Source organism: Platichthys flesus, chromosome 7 (assembly GCF_949316205.1).
Source record: "Platichthys flesus chromosome 7, fPlaFle2.1, whole genome shotgun sequence".
NCBI lineage: Eukaryota > Metazoa > Chordata > Actinopteri > Pleuronectiformes > Pleuronectidae > Platichthys > Platichthys flesus.
In genome coordinates this window covers 15,147,084-15,168,780 of record NC_084951.1, presented here as the reverse complement: position 1 = coordinate 15,168,780, position 21,697 = coordinate 15,147,084, and the positions used below count along the sequence as shown (strand labels likewise).

The following is a 21,697-nucleotide window of genomic DNA, read 5'->3' as shown; positions in this document are numbered from 1 at the left end:
TTCATGAACACCTTTTACCCCAAGCAAGTGCAGTATTTTTAGAGCATTATCACGTCAATGAGTTTAAGTAATTGTCAAGCTCCGCTTTAAATATTTCTGAACTTTATACAAATTGCAAACTGTTAATGTGGATTCAGAGTGAGCAGACAGAGGTCAGGGCAGGAGAAGGGTTAACTGATTTTGTTTTTGATTCGGAGTATTGTGCACTGGCTCCTCCCCTGGGATCAGTGGGGCTACTCCTGCCCTGGGGTGTTATAAAAAGGCCTCTGAGCTCCCCTGCTCTGGTAAAGAGGCTGAAAGTCTGCAGGACATGCTTAACGTTTGTCCATCCATGTACTTCTACTAACGACCAGCAGGACTGGCACATAGATGCACAGAGACTGGCGTGCTGCTCCACTCAGTAGCTCTCTATGACAGAAATCAGAATTCAGTAGGTTGGATGAAAGTTGCATGTTGAGCAGTTTAAGTGTTACTGCATCTAGCTTTAGAGACGCGGTGTCTGTTTGAGGGCGAATTTTTGTCATTTGATTTATTTTCTTCGGTCTCCAACTGTCTTTTTTTGTGCATGAGAGGCATCTCCTTTTAGTTGATTAGTTTGTTCATCTTTTGACTTCTCATCCCTCCATCGCTCAGAGATTGTTTTTTGACCTTTTGCACCATGTGGGAGTTCAGATCTATGTCGTTCTGGCGGGCGGTGTTTGCCGAGTTCTATGGCACCATGTTCTTCGTATTCTTTGGGCTGGGGGCAGCCCTCCGCTGGACCACCGGGCCGCTTAATGTCCTCCATGTTTCATTTTGCTTTGGGCTGGCGGCTGCCACCCTCATCCAGTCCATTGGCCACATCAGCGGAGGTCACATTAACCCAGCCGTTACGTTTGCCTACCTGATTGGCTCCCAGATGTCCCTGTTCCGTGCCTTCTTCTACATCATAGCCCAGTGTCTCGGAGCAATGGCTGGTGCTGCCGTGCTGTATGGGGTCACACCCAGCAACATGAGGGGAAACCTGGCACTCAACACGGTAAGTTTACCAGAATACTCTCTGGCCATTACCATAAGTGAACAGAGTGAGTTTTTCATGACATTTTAAATTTACAGTATGATTCTAAACGTGATATGAGGAAGGCACATTAAGATATACACATACAACAATCGTGTCTTGCTATTAATCAGCCTTTCTTCACCCCTCTCATCCCACAGCTGCAGCCAGGCATCAGTCTGGGCATGGCCACCACCATGGAAGTCTTCCTCACCCTGCAGCTTGTTGTCTGCATCTTTGCTGTGACTGATGAGAGGCGCAACGGACGTCTGGGCTCTGCTGCCCTCGCCATCGGCTTCTCTGTGCTCATGGGGCATCTTCTCGGGGTAAGAATCAACCTTCAGTCTAGAAGTTTACGACAGTTTTTGCAGTCCATGATAGTCCTGAATCACATGAACTGCTCTCTCTGTCTTTGACTTAGATGTACTACACTGGAGCAGGAATGAACCCAGCAAGGTCCTTCGCCCCTGCTGTCCTGGTCAGGAATTTTGTCAACCACTGGGTAAGAGGATAATATTTGTAAATATTTTATACAATATTTTATATTTTATAAACCATAGTAATGAGACATTTTTAGTATCCCTGACAATTTCTGTACTTTGTAGGTGTACTGGGTGGGTCCCATGATCGGTGGAGCCCTGGGTGCGCTGCTGTATGACTTTATGCTGTTCCCCCGTATGCGAGGCCTCTCCGAGAGGCTCGCCACACTGAAGGGCATCCGGCCCCCGGAGGCTGAGGGCCAGCAGGAGACCAGGGGAGAGCCCATCGAGCTCAAGACACAAGCTCTATAAGTCCTGAATAGAAGATTGGTTTTCTGACCCCTCCCCACACATCCCTCACCCATAACATCTCACTCTGCACCCTCAGTTCCCGGTCCATCCTCGGCCTGTTCAGCGTCTCTGCACACATACCTCCTCAGCGTCTATACAAATGCTAACACGTATACCGAACTCCTAATTGTGCACCCACAACTGAATTATATCCAAGGGGCACCCACAGCCCTGACCTTCTCGCCTGATTTTGCATCTACTCACCCTTCCTCCTCCCACCTCCACCTCCTCCCTTGGACTGCAGGACAAAAGATGGAGGGTTAGAAGAAGACTTGCCTCTGAAGGAAGCACCCTGTGTCCTGCGGTGTGGGTCAGTCAGTCACTTCCTGGCTGTGACTGCTCAGGACAGGGTCTTCTCCCTCTATCCTTCCCTTTCTCTCTCTTTTTTTCCTCTCTATTTCGTAGTCTGCTAGGAGTGAAGCTACAGTAGAGCAGTGGACTTCTGCATGCTTTTCCATTTTGATCCGATGTGATCTCGCCCATCCTTTTTTTTTGTTTCATGAACTTTGGGTAAATTACATGTACGTATTGTAATTTAAGAGTATTTATTTGGCTCACTTTTTTTCAGTTGTATGTGCGTGTGTGTGTGCGAGCGAGAGAAACCCAGAGTGAGTGTGCATGCATGTCTGTGTGCATGTGTATGCTTGTGTGAATGTTTTAATGGATCATTTATTTTTCACTTTTCATTGCCACAATACTTTGTTTGTAACAAGATTATCATTATTATTATTATTATTATTATTATTACTATTATTATAGATTCATCATGCAAAATATTTGAGTGAAAGATGTTTCATTTTCCACATCCACTGATATTGCAGGAGTTTATTCCAGATTATTTTTAGAGAGAGATCCCCTTTTCATATCAGATGCAGATAATTCATCTTAAAGCCAAATTCATTCAGTTTGTGTCTCATCCAGTGAAGCACACACGTTCATAATTATATTAAAATCTTTCCTGAGCTTAGCCTTTAATGAAGGTACATTTACAAAACTTGAAAGCTGTGACACATATCTTTGTAGGTGGGAAATCAGGCTTTTACCAAGATTGAGACGACTTATCCAGTATTTGTGTTGGGCTACATTTTAAAATTACCTTCTGACAGGATTTGTCCTTGAAGCTTTCGAGATTCATGTACAGGTGTGTGATAGTTGGTTTGCTTTTTACTTTTGCGTGTCTGCCATGGAAGAAAACCAAGCGAGCAAAACCTGACAAGCTGTCATGACGAACACGTGTTTTCCAGTTGAATTGTGTTGTTTGACACAACCGAGGCGTCTCTGTTACATCAACATCCAGGTTAGAAATGACAGAGTGCATGAGGTGTGGTGGCTTCTTGCTGGTGTTAAGCAAACACCTGGTGCCTTCTCTTTTCGACGCTGAGCTGGGTGGCTCTTTAGGAGTGATATAGTTTCAAGCCCCTCTCTGATATTCGGGAGAAGGGAGGAGGTCACTGCGAGGCGACTGAACTCTTTAGCGTGTTTGTACAGGGTGACACATGTACACCTTTATTTTCATACGGTCTATGAGAGCACATGAACTTTGAAGCTCTGCGCTGGCCCTGGCGTCCCCTCTCTCCTCCATCCCTCTTATAATCACCCTACCTCCTCCCTTTGTTTTTGAGGCAGCCGTCTTGTTCTGCTCCGATGAGGGGACATCCAAAGCTGCTGGGGTGGAGGGAAGGGGACGGGGCACTGAGAGAAGTGAGCATTTTACAAAATTTCACTAGAGCAGTCTTTGAACCAGACAAGTAAGCTGATTCTCCTTCTGCTTCCTCTACATAACTTTTTTTTTCAGTGTGATTTCCCTGGCAGTGGTTGAGTAGAATTTAGTGGCATGTTGAAATTAGAATTTGTATTCTAATGGAAAAGCTTTGTGATGTACAGTGTAAAGTTTTTTTTTTTTTTTAAAACAACACATTTCTTGATTGTTGAAACCGGATGGATAGGAAATATAATATCATAGTTATGCAATGTCTCCTCTTTGGCTGATGGATTATGGAAGTGATGCCAATAATGTTATACAACGATATGTTTTCATCCAATGAACAGCCTTCATGGAACCAGGCGCTTCCCAATCTCTATGCCACTGATTCATTATTTTTATATGTCAAAAAAAATCAAAAAAGTCTTATGTTTTCAATCCTTTTTTGTCTGTTTTTTCTTTTAGACTCACTAAAAATAACGAGTTTAAATAGATGTTTTATACTTTTGTCTAACCCTAACCCAAAGAAGCTGACACTAGATACAGTTATCATTTATGACATATTCACTACAGAACTTAACCCCATAACCGCTCACAAAAAACAGAAATCATATCTGCGGTATTATAAATGTATCTGTTGTCAACACCTTATGCAGGATACACTCCTCCATGTAGTGACACAAATAGCTGTTACAAGGGAGAACTAATATCGCATTTCTTGTACATTCACCAAAAATATTTATTATATTTTGAAAATAACTGAGATTTAGATTTATCACCATAGTAATACGATTTGTATAAACATGAAAGACAATTCACATGAATATAAATGGTTACCATCCAGTGAATAAGCATGCTACATCCAACAAACCATATTTGAGATATACGTTATTACACTATGTATTATTATATGCCAAGCATTGTGTGTGGTGTCAGGTTTAGTGCAAAGCTTCTGATTGAGCCCAAAGTTAGTTTATGGGGGAGGTCTGGTTTTGATAATGCATTTAGATGTGATTAAAAGATGCTAAAGTCAGAACAAAATTAAACTTAGAGCGATGATGATTAGGATGGAAAGGTAATGCATCTGTTGTCAGATCAACATTGCAAAGTTTCTAATTAACTCCAATGCTTCACAGCTATTTAGATATTTTAGAATTGCATGGCTCTAAAAATTCAAAACAGAGAAAAGACAAACAGCACAACCTCACCTCATTGGGTTTCACAGTTTTATCACTGGACACAGACTGAATCGCAGAAAGCAAGGAGAAATTAAAATTAAAATATCGAGCAAAGCCTTTTTATATGTAATATTTATAAGTGCTCTCTTGATGGTATAGTTGATACATTAATTGACCTAATATGATATAAATGATGCCTGCCACCATTATCATCACTTTCATTTTAATTTTCAGTGAAAAACGTTCCTATCATGTTTCTTATCCTCACTATACCACAGCATAGGTTAGAGCTATAAACATTTATTGACCCATAGCTGAGCTATGAAACATTAACCATGCATACTGTTCATCACTGTGTAACTGACTGAAATAACATAATATAGCAGAGGCTTCTCAAGCTTTCCAATCACAAGGAGAGTTATATACAGTAAAGCTGACATTCAAATATGCAACAAACACAAAGGCTAACATGTGCTCATGTGATAAGATTCATACCCTGAAATATAATCTCCACCAGCTCACTGTTCTGTTTTTAACCTTTATCTTTCAATGAACATCACACTGTCAGCTATCACATAGAATTAGTCACTGTTGTAAAAGCGCTGTAATCAATACAGTAATCCACTTTTTTTCCGGAATTCACACAAATGTATCAAAGAAATCAACAGCCACAAACCCAGCATCAGGGAATAGAGAGCAAAGTGGTTGTTTTTTAAAGTGCAGAACAAAGCACAGAAGGCCGGAAGACAGCAATGACTGCGTTTTTCATTCTGGTTTGTTCTCAGTTTTACTTGCCCACAAAACGATTCCATGCTTCCTCCAGCTCAGAGTCCCAGAGACATAAAATCTGTCTCTGAAGAGAGGCAGATGAAGGTGTAGATGGGAAATGACAGTGAAGGAAGAATGTCTGCACAAACACTTTATCTTATATGATGATAAGTAGGTTCATATGAGTTTGTCTCGGGTCTCTCTTTGACGTCTGCTTTGCCCTTCCACAAGAGTTTTGATGGGACATCTTGTTATTCATCCAGTGTCCGGAGAAGTCTGTCCAAATCCAGGTCCATGTCGTTACCTCTGGGACTAGAGACAGACACATACACGTTATGGCCCTCAACAGTGAGTAAAACAATTTCTGTAGGACAAAAAAAGCAAATGTACGTCATGCACTAGTATGAAGATGAAACACCTACAGATCCTCTGGGAAGACAACAGGAGGGTTTGGGCTGAACTCCACCTCGGAATTAGTTGCAGTGTCCATGTCTTGAGCGATCGAGTCCTGCGGGCTGAACGCCTGCTGGAACTGTTGCCTGAAAAGAAGGGCAGGAACTGTCACCAGGAAACATGTATATTTTGTCCTGAAAAAGAAGACACTGGATGTCCAGTATATACAGAGGCAAAGGTGCCTCCAACTCCTAAAGTTCTCGACTTTTAAAAAGTTTGACTGATTATCTCAAAGGTTCCTGGGGGCAGCCTGGGTAGGACAAAAGTAAATGTGCAGACAAACACAGTCTCAGTAGCAGAGGACTGGTCAGTGGCTGGTGGAGGACAGCACAGGGGAATAATGGTTTGGAAATAAAGAGAGGAAGAGAAGTGTACACCTACCCAGGGAAGTTATCGGCCATGCGCGGAGGGGGCATCGCTGAGCGAGCTTCACTGCACACAAAGACAACATGTTTAAAATGTTTTCCATTACTCTCAAAATGACTGTAAGTGCATAAGATGACGTGGTTTATTTGTAATAAAGATCTTCCTTACACGCCGATTTTGGTTTGCAGTGTCACCGGGATGTAACCCCCACTGGGTGATGTTTGAGGCTCTGTTTGGACAAGAGCACAAAACAAAAAAATCCTCCATCTGTTAATTGCCTGTCCTCACTTGGGTTTAAGAAAATAAAACATAAAACCATCATTCTTTTGATGAGGAACATTACCTGAGTAGAATTTTTTAAAAACTTCATGTTTATGGAATTCAGGATACAGGTGAGTTATGTGATTGATGTCACGGATGCGGTCACCAAGGCTGAGGATCTCAAGGTCTCTCTTGTTGAAGGGCTGGATATTCTGAATTTTCTGGGCCCCATCTTGGAAAAATAAACATATAATTTAATTTTTTCAGTGCGTGAGAGAAGTCTGAGAGTTGTTATTATTGCTTTGTACTTCTAACGTCCACTGTTTTACTCGTGTGAGCCCAGCACTATGTAGAACTCTGAAAGACCTCTATCACAATAAAGGTGACACAAATAACAGCATGTGAAATATGTATCTCCTCCCTATATACTGTATGTAAAGATGGACAACATGACTGCTTCCCAAAAGTGAAGCCATATCACCTTGATCGCCCCCTGGTGGCTGGCAGCCGTACAGGTCATAAACCTTTCCTCCTCCATGTTATAGAGGGTGGGCCGGACAAAGGTACTAAGAAGTAAAAACCTTTCTAAAAGATGGTTTCTGTCATTTTAAGTAGCTGTTATAACAGTTACGTATATTGTGCTCATTTGTACATTGAGTTTGGTTATAACTAGTTATTTGATTTTTTTTTTTTTATTATTATTGAATGTTCGTTAAGTTAAACAAGATAATTGGTCCCCCTCCAACACTTACGCTCAGTAGCAGACACATAAGCAATGGTGATGCCTCCGATCTCTGAGTCACTGAAGCGAAGAAGGAACGTCCCGTTGGGCCTGTCTTGGAGAATCAGGTGGAGATGCTGCTTCCCAATGAAACCAAATATCAGCCTAAAGGAGACAAACATTGGAAACACTTGTCATTATTCATTTTGTAGCAGGCTGCTAATTTGAACCATTTCACTATCTGTCCAGTCTCCTCACCCTTCGCTCCAGTAGCTCTTCAGGTGCTTCTTGGACAGGTCCATTACTCCCTCAAACCACTGCCAGAAAGTGAAAGGTCGACCCGGGAGAACCTCCTGTAGGATTGAGAGCCACAGTGAGATATGGGTGAATATGTCGGCCTGTGTATGTCTGTGCATGACGACATACACTTGAGCGTACCTTATTAAACTGGGCCCAGGAAACCATCATGTTGCTGAAGTCGTCAGAAAAGTCAGGCTTGTCAAATATCTTCTGGGCCAAGAAGTGCTGGTTGTAGGGGTCCAGGTTGTGCTTCGTCTGGACCTCAGAGGTGAATTTACTGTTGAGAGTACTGTACATCATCCTCCAGGGGACGCGGTCCGGCACGACGAACGGCACTCTGTCCTGATAACAAAGACATACGAACAGTGATAATCCTGCGGTGATATCACCTTCATAGAAACCCAATAAACCTTTTTCACAACAGACATTTTGTCTCGGTATAGACTTTTCCGAAGGAAATACATGGTGTTACGACCTGCACAGGAAGCAAGCTGGCCTGGATGTCTGGGTTTCGTGATCCTTGGCATCGTTGACTGTAGCATAAGACGCAATAGTGGATATTATTAGAAAAGTTAAACAAAGACTAATGTGACACTTACTGGTTCAGAAAAAGCACAGTCCCAAATGATGGTGGCCAGAGCGTTGTTGTCTTGACTTCCGTGGACAATGACTACCACCGGCAGCGAGATCATCTAAAATCGTTGAACGATCAAACAAAGGAGAAACAAATCACATACGATTTTAAATAATGTTTTACAGCGGCAACATGTTGAATCTTTTATAGTTTATAGTGTTAGTGTATAGTTTATATAGTTTTATAGTTTTTTATAGGGCAGCGGGTCCCCGCAGCGGGTCCCCGTCGCTCCAGTACCGGAGGAGCAGCAGGGGACCCGCCCCAGCGCTCGTAGCCGCATCAGGACCGGGCAGAGCCGGGTCACTCCGCTTCGGACCGTGTGTCCTTCCTCACCGCAACCGAAACGGAAATACTGCTACGCGCCGGCGCTCACAAGCCCCCCCCCCCCCTCCTCACATAACTATCCTTGATCAGTTTACCACTTCTGTGGCTGTTAAATGAAGCGTGTGAGCTGACGAATGAGGGGAGATCTGTGGAAACTGGTTTCCCTACACACCTGTATCCTGTAGGGAGTGTCACAGCCTGTGATGGTGATCTCTGTGGAAAACAGGAGAGCAAATTTCTCCTCTGTCACAGACTCTGATCCCTTTCTGTCGGCTCTCTTGATCTTCTTGATGGACTGTTGAACCAAAATAAGAGTTTACATTGGCTAGTGGGACAGAACATTAACTAAATCTCAGCTGATGAATCTCAATACATACCATATTCCTAAAGGTAGCACATGTGCTCTTGCTGGCTGTGTTGTGTTCTAGGATGGCCGTGTTGTTGATCAGCTCCCCGACATTATCACTGCAGACATCATAACAAAGGTTCAATGCGGATTCTTACGTCATGTACCTTAGGAACTTTTTGTAATTTATTTTCAGGGCATTTCTATTTGCATTGGATTAATTTAGAAAACAATAAAAGTTTGCTGAGAACTAAACAAAATTTGTGATGTGTGATTTCATTAATAACGAACATAAAAGGGAGAAAGTTCTGTCAGTGTTGGAGATCAAGTTTCTGACAAGCTAAAATGAAGCGAACCCCACGAGCTGGTTCAGGCCGCCAACTCGAGCTGCCCTGCTCCAATCATGTGACATGCATCATGTGACATACCTCACTCTCCACAACCATCTATAATACACACCCACCTTATTAGGCGGTCTATTTAAGCATAGAGACATTTCCCATCACCCCCTTTGCGCGCACTGCTGCTGCAGTATTTCTACCACTTGCTTCAGCCCTCCACCAACCTAGCATCCACCTGTAGGCGGGGGGGTTACAAGTATTTGCTCATCACACCAATCATTCATGTGCATCATATTGGGGAGTGATTAAGTTGGAAACTAGACGCCAAACACTAAACCTGTTTGAACATGAGTTGTCTGACTGAAATGCTGTTGTGGGGGCTGGATAGGGGTGCGGCCTTGGACCTTTATTATTCTCACTGTACATGCTGCCACTGGAAGACATCATCAGAGTGTACAATATTTACTTCTATAGTTACGTAGATCATACACAACTGTACATTGCTGCTTACCCAAACGTTGATAACCCTCTAACACTATCAGCTAACTCCCTTGATGTGATGTGTCTAGGTGTTATCTTAGACTCAGATCTGAGGGTTAGGGTTAGGGCGCCTCTTGGTGCCAGTTAAAAGACGTGCAGCTGCATTTTGAACCAGCTGTAGACGTCTGAGTGAGGATTGGGGGAGGCCGAGGTAGAGGGAATTGCAATAGTCCAGCCGTGATGTAATAAAGGCATGAATTAATATCTCCAGGTCTTTATGAGATAGGAAGGTTTTGAGGCGGGAAATCACTCTAAGTTGGTAGAAACTAGTTTTGACCACATTACTAATCTGTTTGTCAAAACAGAGTTCAGAGTCGAGGATGACACCCAGGTTTCTGGCGTAGGGTGTGACAAATGACTACTGCTTTATTTGAAGGCCTGTTGCCCTGTTGATTACAAAAATATGTTTATTGTGTTTAACTGTTCAGTACTATTCATATTCATTACATTTAAAGCAGACATAAAAGTAACTTAAAAGTGACTTTCCCTAGTAACTAATTACTTTTGATATACAGTAACTGGTGAAGTAATTAAATTACTTTTAAACAAAGTAACTAGTAACTATAACTAATATACTCATTTTCAGTAACTTGCCCAACACTGTTCAGAACTCATAACCAGAACCAAGAGGAGGGAATACATTAGTCCAGTTCTAGCTGCTTCGCACTGGTCACTTTCACACAGGATAAACTTTAAGGTTCTCCTCCTTACATACAAGGCTCTGAACAGACTAGGACAGAGTTACAAGGCTGACTCTCTAGTTAACTATGTCCCCTCTAGAATTCTGAGGTAATCTGCAGTAAGTCTAGCAGAGGTTCCCAAATACAGGCGAAAGACAATCGGAGATCCAGCTTTCGTAAAATATGCTCCAAAATGGAGGAACAGACTGCCGCTAGATATCAGAGAAGCTACTAGAATATTTGTTTTTAAATCCCAGACTTTTTCGGAACTAGATCGAGCTCATACCACCGCCAAGTCTGAACAATCCTACACATGACTGTCGACTTCTTGTTGTAGAAAATAAAATATAAAAGAAAAAGGAAGTGATTGATAGCCATCGGGATTTATTTGTCATAAGACAACCAAGAACGAGAAAATTCCTGGTTCTGCACCATAATGTAAATGTAAAACCACAAACAAACAGAAGAGGGTGATAAATATTACCTCCTTGGAATTATGACAAAGGATAATGGAGCTTTATTGATCTAGTAAATCTTGCTAATAGTGTCAATAAAATGCTAAATGACATCTCAAATCTTTAATATCGTAAATTATTTCATTGTTTATGATTCTGTAATCATTGTAACAGTTTAGAGATACATGTTTTCATGTTTTAATAAAAAAACTAAAGAAACTAACAGAACACATTCAAGAACGTTTATTTCTTTGTTCCATTAAGGGAAAAAAAAAACTCTGTTAGACTTCAGACTCAGTCATAAACTGTAATCTGTCATTTTACTGTACATATATATATATAATTGTATATATGCATGACTCACCCAGGGACACTGCCCAGGTTCCTGGCCTGCAGTTCATTAATGATTTGCGCCTTCAGCACCACAGGCTTCCCAGGAGCCACTTTCTCCCCCAGCAGATATCGCACAGTGGTGGAGAACTTTGACTGAGTCTTAATGACCTGCGGGGGCTGCTTGTCCACTATAAGAGAGCTGCAGGAAACATCAGCTACATGAGTGAGAAGACCATGTTTAAAATGTGTCACAGATTTTTAAAAGAAATTGGAATACATACAGACAAAGAACTAATGTGACTGTGCTACCTTTGAATCAGAACCTGTTGAAGTTGCCTCAGTCGTTCCTGGAGCTCTGGGATGTGTTCCACTATCAGCATCAACTCCTGTCGCAGGTTACCGTTCACCCCAAGAAGCTGCTCACACCTAACAGAAAAATGAGTAATAAGAAAAAATATTTAAAGACAAATACTAGACAAAAAATGCCAAAGCCAACAAAGAATAATAAGTCACCATCGTAACTGACCTAATGTGAAATATATCACATTTGCTGAGATAGAACATTAAATAATGGCCAGAAATATAATTTTGAAAACATTCTCATCTCACTTAATTTGATTATTTTATGGTTAGGGTTTGATCTTTGACCTCTTACCACCAAATGCTGATTTGTCCAATCTTCAGTTCTATGGAATGTTTGTGACAAATGTGAAGAACTTGTCTGAAGGCGTTCCTCAGATATAACTTTCTTTCTTCTATTCACTCTTGCTTAGATGTCATGTCTAATTAGGTGTGTGGTTTAACTTGGATAAGACAAAGTTAATGAATAAGGGGGGTGCACCTCACCAGGTCTGCAGGGGGTTGAGGTTTTCATCAAAGGGCTGTCCGATGGCGGCCTTGCACTGCTCCCACCTCCACGCCTTCAGCCTGCTGAGCAGTCGGACCTGACACTGGTCCAGACAGTCCACACACTCCTGCAGCAGCTGGAAGCGTTTCTACAACCAGTATCCAAACACATTAAACTGACACCTTGACGTGCATGAATGTGAATGTCAATAACCATCATGCACACAAACACAGAAATATTACGTACTGTTCCTGCACTAACAAGTTATTTCATACCAACATTAGGCCCAACAATTATATGGATTGTTTTAGTTTCTAAATGTATAATGGTGATAGTGAGAGACTTGTACTTGAGGAAGTGGGATTATTAGATGACTAAAAATGTCAAGCTCTGACTTTAGAGCAGTGTTCTACTGAGGACATTTGTCTGAACTGTTTTGATATGACACTTATTTAATTTCCTGTGGTTTTATATACAAAAAGAATAATCAGTTCCCATCAGTTGCCAGTAATGTTGACACTGGCTAATTAAACTAGTGCCCAGCTCACCGTGGCCATTGCATTCACATTGTACTCCAACTGCTGGATGTGTTTCTGGATTTCAGATTTTTTGGCATCCAGTCCGTTCTGCTGGATTGGCCCTGTAGGAATACAATAATATGTTGAGTCGTTTGTACACCGCAGGTGGATGGAGAAAACTGTGGGCATTTTTCTATTAAGAAAACACACTCATTTTTAACACTGACGTACAAATCTTTTAAAAAGGCCCTCTTTGGTAAAACAGATTAGAATGAGCACACTTGAACATGCCAAGTTAACAAAGACAGAGTCATAGCTGGGCTAAATATAATAATTTTATGTACAGCTGGAATGCCAAGTACTACAGTAGTTGCAGTGTTGATCAGAAAAAAATCAAATAAAAGACCACTCAGGCCTCAGAAAGTCTGTATAAAACCCACTTCTAAATTGACTAGATTCTTCTTCAAATCTGCCACAAATTTTTAAACACTCCTAAATATCAGTCCTCTAAACATGTCAGATTTTTACTAGATCCGTTAATTCTTCTCTGAGAAAGCAAGGACAATATTGAAACCCTAACCCTGGTGGGGAATTATTCAGTGTAGACGCAATGAAGACACATTTACAGCATCATTTAAAAATGACAGAGTAGAGGAAAGCCTGTATGAAAATTCCTCCCGAATTAGAAAATGTTCACCACTTTCTAACTTGGAAGTAACTCAACAGAACGAGAGGCAGCCATCATCAGCTTTGATTTCATCAGTGGTTTTCCTGATTTGAAAAGTTGGGAGCACCTCAGGGCTCCATTCTTTGCCCCTCGCTGTTTTATATTGAAATGTTAAACTTCTGACATGTAATATTTTTTTCCTACAACAATGACTCAAAGATTTATGCGTCAACTTTTAACAATATAGTTTATATATAGACTACAACTAACATTCTAACATTTCAACCTATATGTCACAAAATTTCCTGCCAAAAATAGATATAAATTGCATGTAATTTAAAAAAATAAAACTGAATGAGGTTATGAGTAAATTCCCTACTGATTAAACTTCATATCACAGTTAAACCGAAACTAAAAACTATTAAAAACTCGAAAAAACGAAACTGAAACTGTTAATATAGAAGCGACTTTTGTTTTATTAAAGAGGAACTGAAATAGTCTTACTCCATTTTCAGTCAATATCGGCTGATTTTAGTATTTTATTATTGTGAAAATGAATAAAGGCATTTCTGCAGAAAGTCTCTAAATTTGTTTGCGTGTGTGTGTGTGTGTGTGTGTGTGTGTGTGTGTCACCTTGTAAACCCTCATAGTTCTGTCTCTCCCAGTTGAGCTCTTCCTGGAGCTGGTGCATTTTCTGTCGAATGTTCTGGACCTCCAGCACCTTCAGAACCAGGTGGTCCACATCCTGCATGTTGGGGAACGACGGTTCTCCACTCTCATACTGGTATGCGGGAGGGCTGGGGATCTGAGTGGGCTACACATAGTGTACACATTATTATTAATTTAACAAAGAGAGACATTGAGAGCATGCTATGTTTTACAATGATTGATTGTAGTGCATATAAAGAGGGGTCCATATACAAAGATATGCAATAAACCTACATCATTATAAATAAACATACAATTCAATTCAATTGTATCTTCAATTTGGCCACTAGGGGTCTCTTAATCAAAACAATTACAAAAGTCCTAATTTGATGACATCATTAAGCAGCATGGGTCATGGGAGTTATCTTCTCCACCACCATTGTAGATCTAAATCTATCTGGTGTGGCTCAGACAAATACTGTTCACAGATGAGGTCATGTGTTGAAGTGCTATGTAAACAGCACTGAATAATGTGATCCATTTCAAGTGGGTGATTGGCTATCTGCCGGGTAGTGTGTTTCACCGTTGTCATCCATTATTTATCCTTGAAGCTTTAGTGCAGATGGGCAAAACCGAGGGTAAAGCGGATATGACGCAATTAAAAGGCCACCAAAGTGAAACCCCTGTTAGTTGAACTAAAGATGAGGATTTCCCCCGGTTTGAACATTGTTGGAAACATTTTGGATGATACAAGTACACAAGTTTACAAAATATAGAACATGAAGTTTGAGTTGTTTTAAGACATTTTGATGAAGAATGGCTAAGTGTAGAATTAGATGTCCTGCGTTTGATTTTCCAACAAAGCTTGTGAATTAGTGAACGATGTCAGCTTCTCTGTAACTGCATTGTTTTGACAAACTGTGTGAGTTAATGAGGTTCTCACCGTGTTGAGCAGACCCCGCTCCTTCCTGAGGACGTCCCTGACGAGCACTGCAAACTGTAGTGGCTGCCGTTGAAACCCAGTCTGTAAAGAAACCACATGTCCCATTGGATCCATCTATGATACAGCTTCTGATGACCATGGTACATTTAGCCGATGCCATGTTAACTTGTCTGAATTCATGTTGTAGCAGGTTGGCAGAAACATATGTAAAAAAAAGTGTAGGTATTTTTACTGGTATTTAGTTATCAAAAAGGTATTCATGTTTTTTTTCTTTCTTGAAGTTTATTTGAAGGCACCCGTCACCTTTTCTACTGCCTCACAAATGTCTTTGATTACTCCAGAGAGTGTTTTCCTGTCTCTCTTCCTGTCTTGCATCACTCAGGGTGTGTGTGAAGTCACTCACTCATTCACTCCGTCCTACTGAGTAGGAAGTTCTATGTAAAGGACTACATACTCAGCTCATCAGTAAAATAAATAAAACACTTTTGAACGCGACTCATTTTCTTTTGAACCGTTAAATAAATCATTGCTGTTGCACAACTAAAACTAGCCACATCATCATATTTCATATTATTCATTAAAATCAATGCTTTTCTGTTTGCTTCTCCCTTCCACTATGTCACATTTGAGGCTCAAGTATTTTTTTGTCAGACATGAAAATCTTTTGTTTTTTCAATATACTATATTCTCTACTCTCGTCTGGTGGCCATTTGTATTTCATGCAGAACAAATGCAAAGCACAATTGTATATATTGCTTGATAAGTCGTGATTACAAAATACAAATACAAAAATTTACTTTTGAGTGAGTAGTAAGTGATTTCAGACACAGAGCTGCTGTGACCATTGGCAGCTGCTGGATATTATACAGAATACAATGGCTACATCCAACCTCAACAGAAGAACTCTCTGATTCTAAGTAGGAAATAAGGGAGGCACTTAAACCAGATCTGAGTCATGCAGTTCTCCTACCATGGACCTGCTGATCTGCATCAACTTCATCTTGACCACCACATTCGCATTCTGCTGAGCATTCTGCTGCAACATGATGATGATCTGGTCCAAAAGAGCTCGGGCCTGGCTCTCTTGCTCCACATTCTCCGGCGAAAAGTCGTCCCTTTGAGCATGCACACACACACACACAAACACAAAAACACACACATACACACACACACGGGCATGTAAGATGTGCTTCTAACAGAGCCACACACAGACAAGAGCTCATGAGCCAGCAAACACAATATTCAATGAAATCCTCAGCACGCTTGCTCAACATGTCATCATATGTCTATGTATGGTGCATGTGTGTGTGTGTTTGTGTGCATTTGTGTACCATCTTTGGTTCTCAATCCATTCAGCTATAAAGTGTCTGACTTCAATGGGGAAGAGGTTTGGGGGATAGAGGTTGTTGACGATGTCATCAGGCAGGCGCTGGATAAGCTGGGACATGTGTTGCCACTGGGCCATGATCAAGCAGGGCTACAAAAAATCAGAGTGGTAAGACATATTACGCATGAATATTCAATTTTACTACATTTCTCAGTGATTCAAAACACAAAACGGCATTTTATTTTAATCAAAAACTCTAATATTATAGAACTAGAATTGCCCTGCTGAGCCCAAACAGCCCCTAAATTAAATTGAGCTTCACAAAACTTTTTTCATTAAGATCCATGAATTTGTCCCTGACCCGCAATGTAAAGAAAGTAAAAAAACTAATTGATCTGCTCCCTGACCCGCATCTATACCAAAATGTAATGGGAAATCTAAACACCCTGACGACCCCCTCACTTATCAATCTCTTCTATCATTTTTCTCTGCCTCGATTTCCGCAGCCAAAAGCTATTTTTACCTAACTAGAACTCAATCCTCATTTTCTAACGCCCAAAAAATGTCCCCTCCATCTTTTCCAACCTCCTCTACCCCCCCCACTCCCCTTCCTCCTTCCAGTCTTCTACCAATTATTTTACAAAAAAGATAGATGACATACATAACAACATTTCGTTAAACTTCATCTCATCCCCTTTGCTTTCTTCTTTCACCCCCTGTCTTTCAATCAAGTTCTTACCTTGGTAACCTCCGCCCGCCTAACCACCTGCCACCTTGACCCCATCCCATCTCACGATCCCCAGTTTTTTTGCTCCTGACCTTTTTCCTTTTCTCATCCATCTTATCAAACCCTTCCATATCAACTGGATGTTTCCCTAACTCTCTGAAGGAGGCAAGAGTTATCCCTCCCCTGAAGTCACCCACCCTCAACCCGTCTGAAGTTAACAACTACAGACCTGTCTCTCTTCTTCTCTTTCTTACCAAAACTCTTTAGCGAGCTATCTTTAATCAACTCTCCTTCTATCTTCACCATAACAAACTTCTTGACCCTCACCAGTCTGGTTTCAAGGCAGGCCACTCAACTGCCCTCCTTGCTGTCTCTGAGCAACTTCACACTGCTAGAGCAGCTTCTCTCTCCTCTGATCTTATTCTTCTAGATCTTTCTGCTGCATTTGACACAGTGAACCTGCAGATCCTTATTTCCTCTCTTCAGGCTCTGTGTGTCTCAGGCTCTGCTCTCTCCCTGCTCTCATCCTACCTCAACGGCCGTGATGACCAGGTAACTTGGAGAGGATCTGTGTCTGAAACTTGTCCTCTCACTACTGGGGTCCCTCAAAGTTCCGTCCTGGGTTCTTTCCTCTTCTCTCTGTACACCAACTCTCTCGATTCTGTCATTCACTCACATGACTTTTCCTATTACAGCTATGCTGATGACACCCAACTAATCCTCTCTTTTCCCCAATTTGAAACACAAGTAGCAGCAGAAACTTCCTGTCTGCCTGACATCTCTCAGTGGATGACTTGAGTCCATCTTTGTCTAGTTATTTGTACTTTTTCTTTAACAAAACTTCACTGTTACCATGGTTGAATATAATTTCGGAATTAATGTGGGATTAAATTAAAATCGACTACAGTGCCCATGTTCATCACAAAGAAGGAACATGGACAGGCACTGTGTAGTTTCACAGCAATAGAGGCCTGTGGTACGGAGCTATGTGATGTTTTAAATACAGCAATAAACAAACTTAGAACTGAATTCAAAACTGCTGCATGTAGGTGAAATAAAAATATGGAAAACATGCACTCCAACACTGACAGATCTAGATATCCGAAATCTGTTGTTGGCAAAAACCAAGCAAACATGTCTTTGTAGCTTTCTTCACTTCCTATGCGTAGAGAGAACCACAAAAACCCGTCGAAACTTCACAGCTGTCTCCTGGCAACGTGAAGGTGAAACCAACAATTGCCTGCAGCGCTTCGGACACACAATCACACCTTTACGCTTTTGTCCAAAGCGACTTACAATTAGTACACTAATTGGTTAGGTTTAAGAAAAGACCAATGTTTGGGTGCAAATGGACTGTAACCGAGTTAACCAAATGCAAGGGGCCATTTAGGGGTTCAGGATCTTGCCATGGACACTTCGGAATGCAGATGGGTGAGAGTGGGGTTTGAACCAGCAACCTTCTTGTTGGAGAGCCACCACTCTAACCACTAGGCCACACCGCCCCATCTTCCTGATGACTGTTTGACAGGAGCCATTATTGTGAGTCACACTGAAGTAATGGAGTGTTGTGCATTACTCATAAAGAAGCCGCTAAACATTTGGATAATCTCGCACAAAAGGACTGAACGGCGGCAGAATCAAACCTTCATCATAGTCTTATAATAGCAAACATACAGTTAATTATAGAGCCTTTGCTCCTTAATCTGGCTTGCACAGACAATAGCAGGCACGCTTCAATGCTGTAGTCACTGTTTAAGTAGCCATACAAAAATTGAACGCTCTGATGCGAGTCCCAACTACTTGAACCTTAAGCCCTGCATCTAGGCTCAACACATCACCCTCACAGTACCACTTTGTATGACTTTGTCGACATGAGCTTATGGTTAAATTTTGACCTCTGCATGGGAAATACTGGAAGTTTGGTTTGACTCAAAACATGGTAATTCTGCAGCTTTTTGCAGAGGGTGGGGGTGTCAGACCTGTAGAGCTCCTGATCAACTGTTCCCTGGTCCAAGTTCCTGGTGTTGGGAGTGTGTTGGTATCACTGTGCATCGTAAGGACATGGGGCACAAAGCTATGAGGAGACTCAGACAGACAAAGTGGGTGGCAAGAAGCAATCTGCAGTAGTATCAAAGGGTCAGCCATTTGCAATAAATTTCCCTGATGAGGCTTCACTATATAATGCACTGGGACACTGCACATTAAGTGCACAACCATTTTCATTTCTAAAGACCAGATCTTGGAGGTTCAATAAACAAGCAGGTCCAAGTCCCATTGACACTAGAGTTATTTCCCAATTTCCCTCAGTTCGCTCTTATCTTGCACATCATGGATGTACATGCAGGGTAATTGATCCCTTGTGCATACTAATGCATGGGAGATTATCTTTCCTTCCTGAAACATCCACTGCCGAAAACCTCTTAGACCAGTTTCCTCCATCTCCAGTATCAAACCGCATCAACTCACAAAGACCACTTATCTTCAACGAATCTCCTCCCACGAAAAGCACCAGTTTACAGACGTACTCTGCAAGTCAAAGGCCCAAACTTTCTTGCATAAGTGATGAAAAACTTCCTCTAATTTCGGGTGAAGTTCAGAAAAATGTTTTGTTGCTGACATGTCTGAAGAAGTCAGAAAGTCTTACTGGTAGGAGAGCTTTCTGATTTTGGTTCTCAGGCACAGTTTGGTTAGGTCAAGAAAACAAATCTTTGTTAGGTTTAAGAAAAGATCAATGTTTGGGTGCAAATGGACCGTAACCTAGTTAACCAAATGCAAAAGCTTTCCGGCAAAGAGCCTTGTAGGCAAACTGTTCCCATGATCGCACTGTGCATCAAGCCAACTTTATTAACACTCCTCAGAGGCCCGTAAAAAATGCAACACACTTTGTATATAGACATAACATAGTAAACAAGACAGATATTTGGTAAACATACTAAACTAATGTGAAACCCTCTGAGGCCAGACATGGTTTTCTGGGTCATCTCAATACATTAGCAGATTATGTACTAGATATTTTTTATGAATATATTGACGATTTAACTCTTTGTTGCCTCAACATTCAAACCAATCAAACTATTTGATTTGATAAAGACAGATTCTTTCTCCTGAGTGAGGTTTGTGGTTTTAAACTCACCTATCTAGGTAAATGAATTGTGTGTTAAACCTCCTCACTGTTCTTGCACAATCTATACGCAGTATGTTGATATATATATCGTAGTTATGTTGCTATTTTATTGCAATGATTATTTCAATAATGTTATTGATCTGCCCTTATCTTTACAATACAGTATTAAATGTACACAAACCAAACTGCCTTTATAACTTGCTTTTAACACCCCACTTGTATATGCAAGATACATAATCACATTAAATACAGTCTCTGTATATGTCCTGTATCGCTTTGTGATCTTCAAACTGCTTTAGAACTGTTTACCATTGTTTGTCATTGCCTTAACTCAACTTGTAACTGGGTTTTCAAAGGTGCTATATCAATACAGTTTCCTTTAGTTATTAAAGGGTTAATTCAACTTTCAAGTTGGAGTTCATATACAAATATACATGATATGTTATTTGGGGAGCTAATAATACAACATGGAATAAACTGTATTTCTAACAATATCAACATGTGATCACATGGGCTTAGCATGAATACCAGGAACAATAACTTTCCTAATAAGTAAAAAACAACAACACTATTGCTGCAACTTTTTAAATAACTCCGACATTACACGAACAAACAAGACAATGATTGAAAGTGAACCTACATTTGGATCTATTTAAAAAAAAAAAAGACGTCCTAACTTTATCAAAGTTTTGAAGAAGTATACGAGGATATACGACTCTCTCGCTCTCTCTCACACACACACAAACACACATACACACACACACACACACACACACACATACTTCTGCAGTCTGTTGGTTTTGTTTTTTTATTTGTTTAACAAACGTTGAGACCAGTTTTACGCACAGTTCTCGCAGCGGGCTAGGCCTCACTAAAGCGACACACTGCGTCGACTCTTACCTTCAGTTTAAGGCAGATTTCACAACAGTGATAAGCGCTGGGCTCCTTCTCTTCTTCCTCTTGAGTGGAAAGCAGCTCATCCAGTAAGTGTTACTCCGCACGTCCTCCCTCCATCACCCACTGTATCGCTGCCCCTGTCCCACTGGTCCTGGAACCAAGGCCAGTTCTTCGTACCGAGCCGTAAACTCTCACTCGCTCAGAAAGCCAGGGTGGATTCAGTCACTTCCCTGTTCACGTCGTGTCACCGCGCGTTATTATTTCCTGCCCTTGATGCCCTCAAGTTCAAGTTTGAACTAGTCGTGAACGTGATGTGCGAGCCCTGATGTCTTCACTGTCACCCCCGGTGCGCAACAGATGTGGCACATATACCTACACACAAACACACTCACACACGCCGCGCACACTGGCCCCTCTGGTTAAACCCCGTTTCACAGATCCACAAACAAAGCGTGCGCCCTGCCGGCCTCAATGCGCCAGGGCAGAAACAACGACAGGAAATATATGCCACACATGTACTGTATGTAAAACAAACGGGTGGGCGGGGTGGGCCTGGTTAACTTCCACAGAAGGAGAGAGTGGGCGGAGTAGCGTCTAGTAATTTCCCCATCGGCAGTAACTTCCAGTAAGCTCACTGAGACACATGATACCATATCTGCAGCTGGCAGCTCCCTCGAGACCAACATCTTCCCAACGGCATCCACCGACAGAGAGCGTCAGGGCGCACACGT

The 21,697-nt window shown here is 41.5% G+C and overlaps 2 protein-coding genes across 2 annotated transcripts; one reads left to right on the top strand and one right to left on the bottom strand.

Annotated features, from left to right (window-relative positions):
• The first annotated feature begins 301 nt into the window (after positions 1–301).
• On the top strand, positions 302–3,157 carry mipa (major intrinsic protein of lens fiber a). Its single transcript, XM_062392079.1, has 4 exons — positions 302–1,018; positions 1,198–1,362; positions 1,458–1,538; positions 1,642–3,157. The coding sequence occupies exons 1-4, from the start codon at positions 659–661 to the stop codon at positions 1,825–1,827; spliced, it is 792 nt and encodes a 263-aa protein (XP_062248063.1). The 5' UTR covers positions 302–658; the 3' UTR covers positions 1,828–3,157.
• A 1,623-nt stretch (positions 3,158–4,780) lies between these two features.
• On the bottom strand, positions 4,781–21,458 carry stat6 (signal transducer and activator of transcription 6, interleukin-4 induced). The gene is made up of 20 exons (XM_062392066.1): positions 20,970–21,458; positions 16,223–16,368; positions 15,862–16,006; positions 14,892–14,972; positions 13,934–14,114; positions 12,664–12,755; positions 12,115–12,263; positions 11,578–11,694; positions 11,300–11,467; positions 8,951–9,038; positions 8,746–8,868; positions 8,215–8,307; positions 7,754–7,957; positions 7,574–7,668; positions 7,347–7,480; positions 6,677–6,826; positions 6,502–6,562; positions 6,349–6,399; positions 5,937–6,053; positions 4,781–5,826 (listed from the first exon to the last, which is right to left on the bottom strand). The coding sequence occupies exons 2-20, from the start codon at positions 16,354–16,356 to the stop codon at positions 5,766–5,768; spliced, it is 2,244 nt and encodes a 747-aa protein (XP_062248050.1). The 5' UTR covers positions 16,357–16,368; positions 20,970–21,458; the 3' UTR covers positions 4,781–5,765.
• Positions 21,459–21,697: the final 239 nt, after the last annotated feature.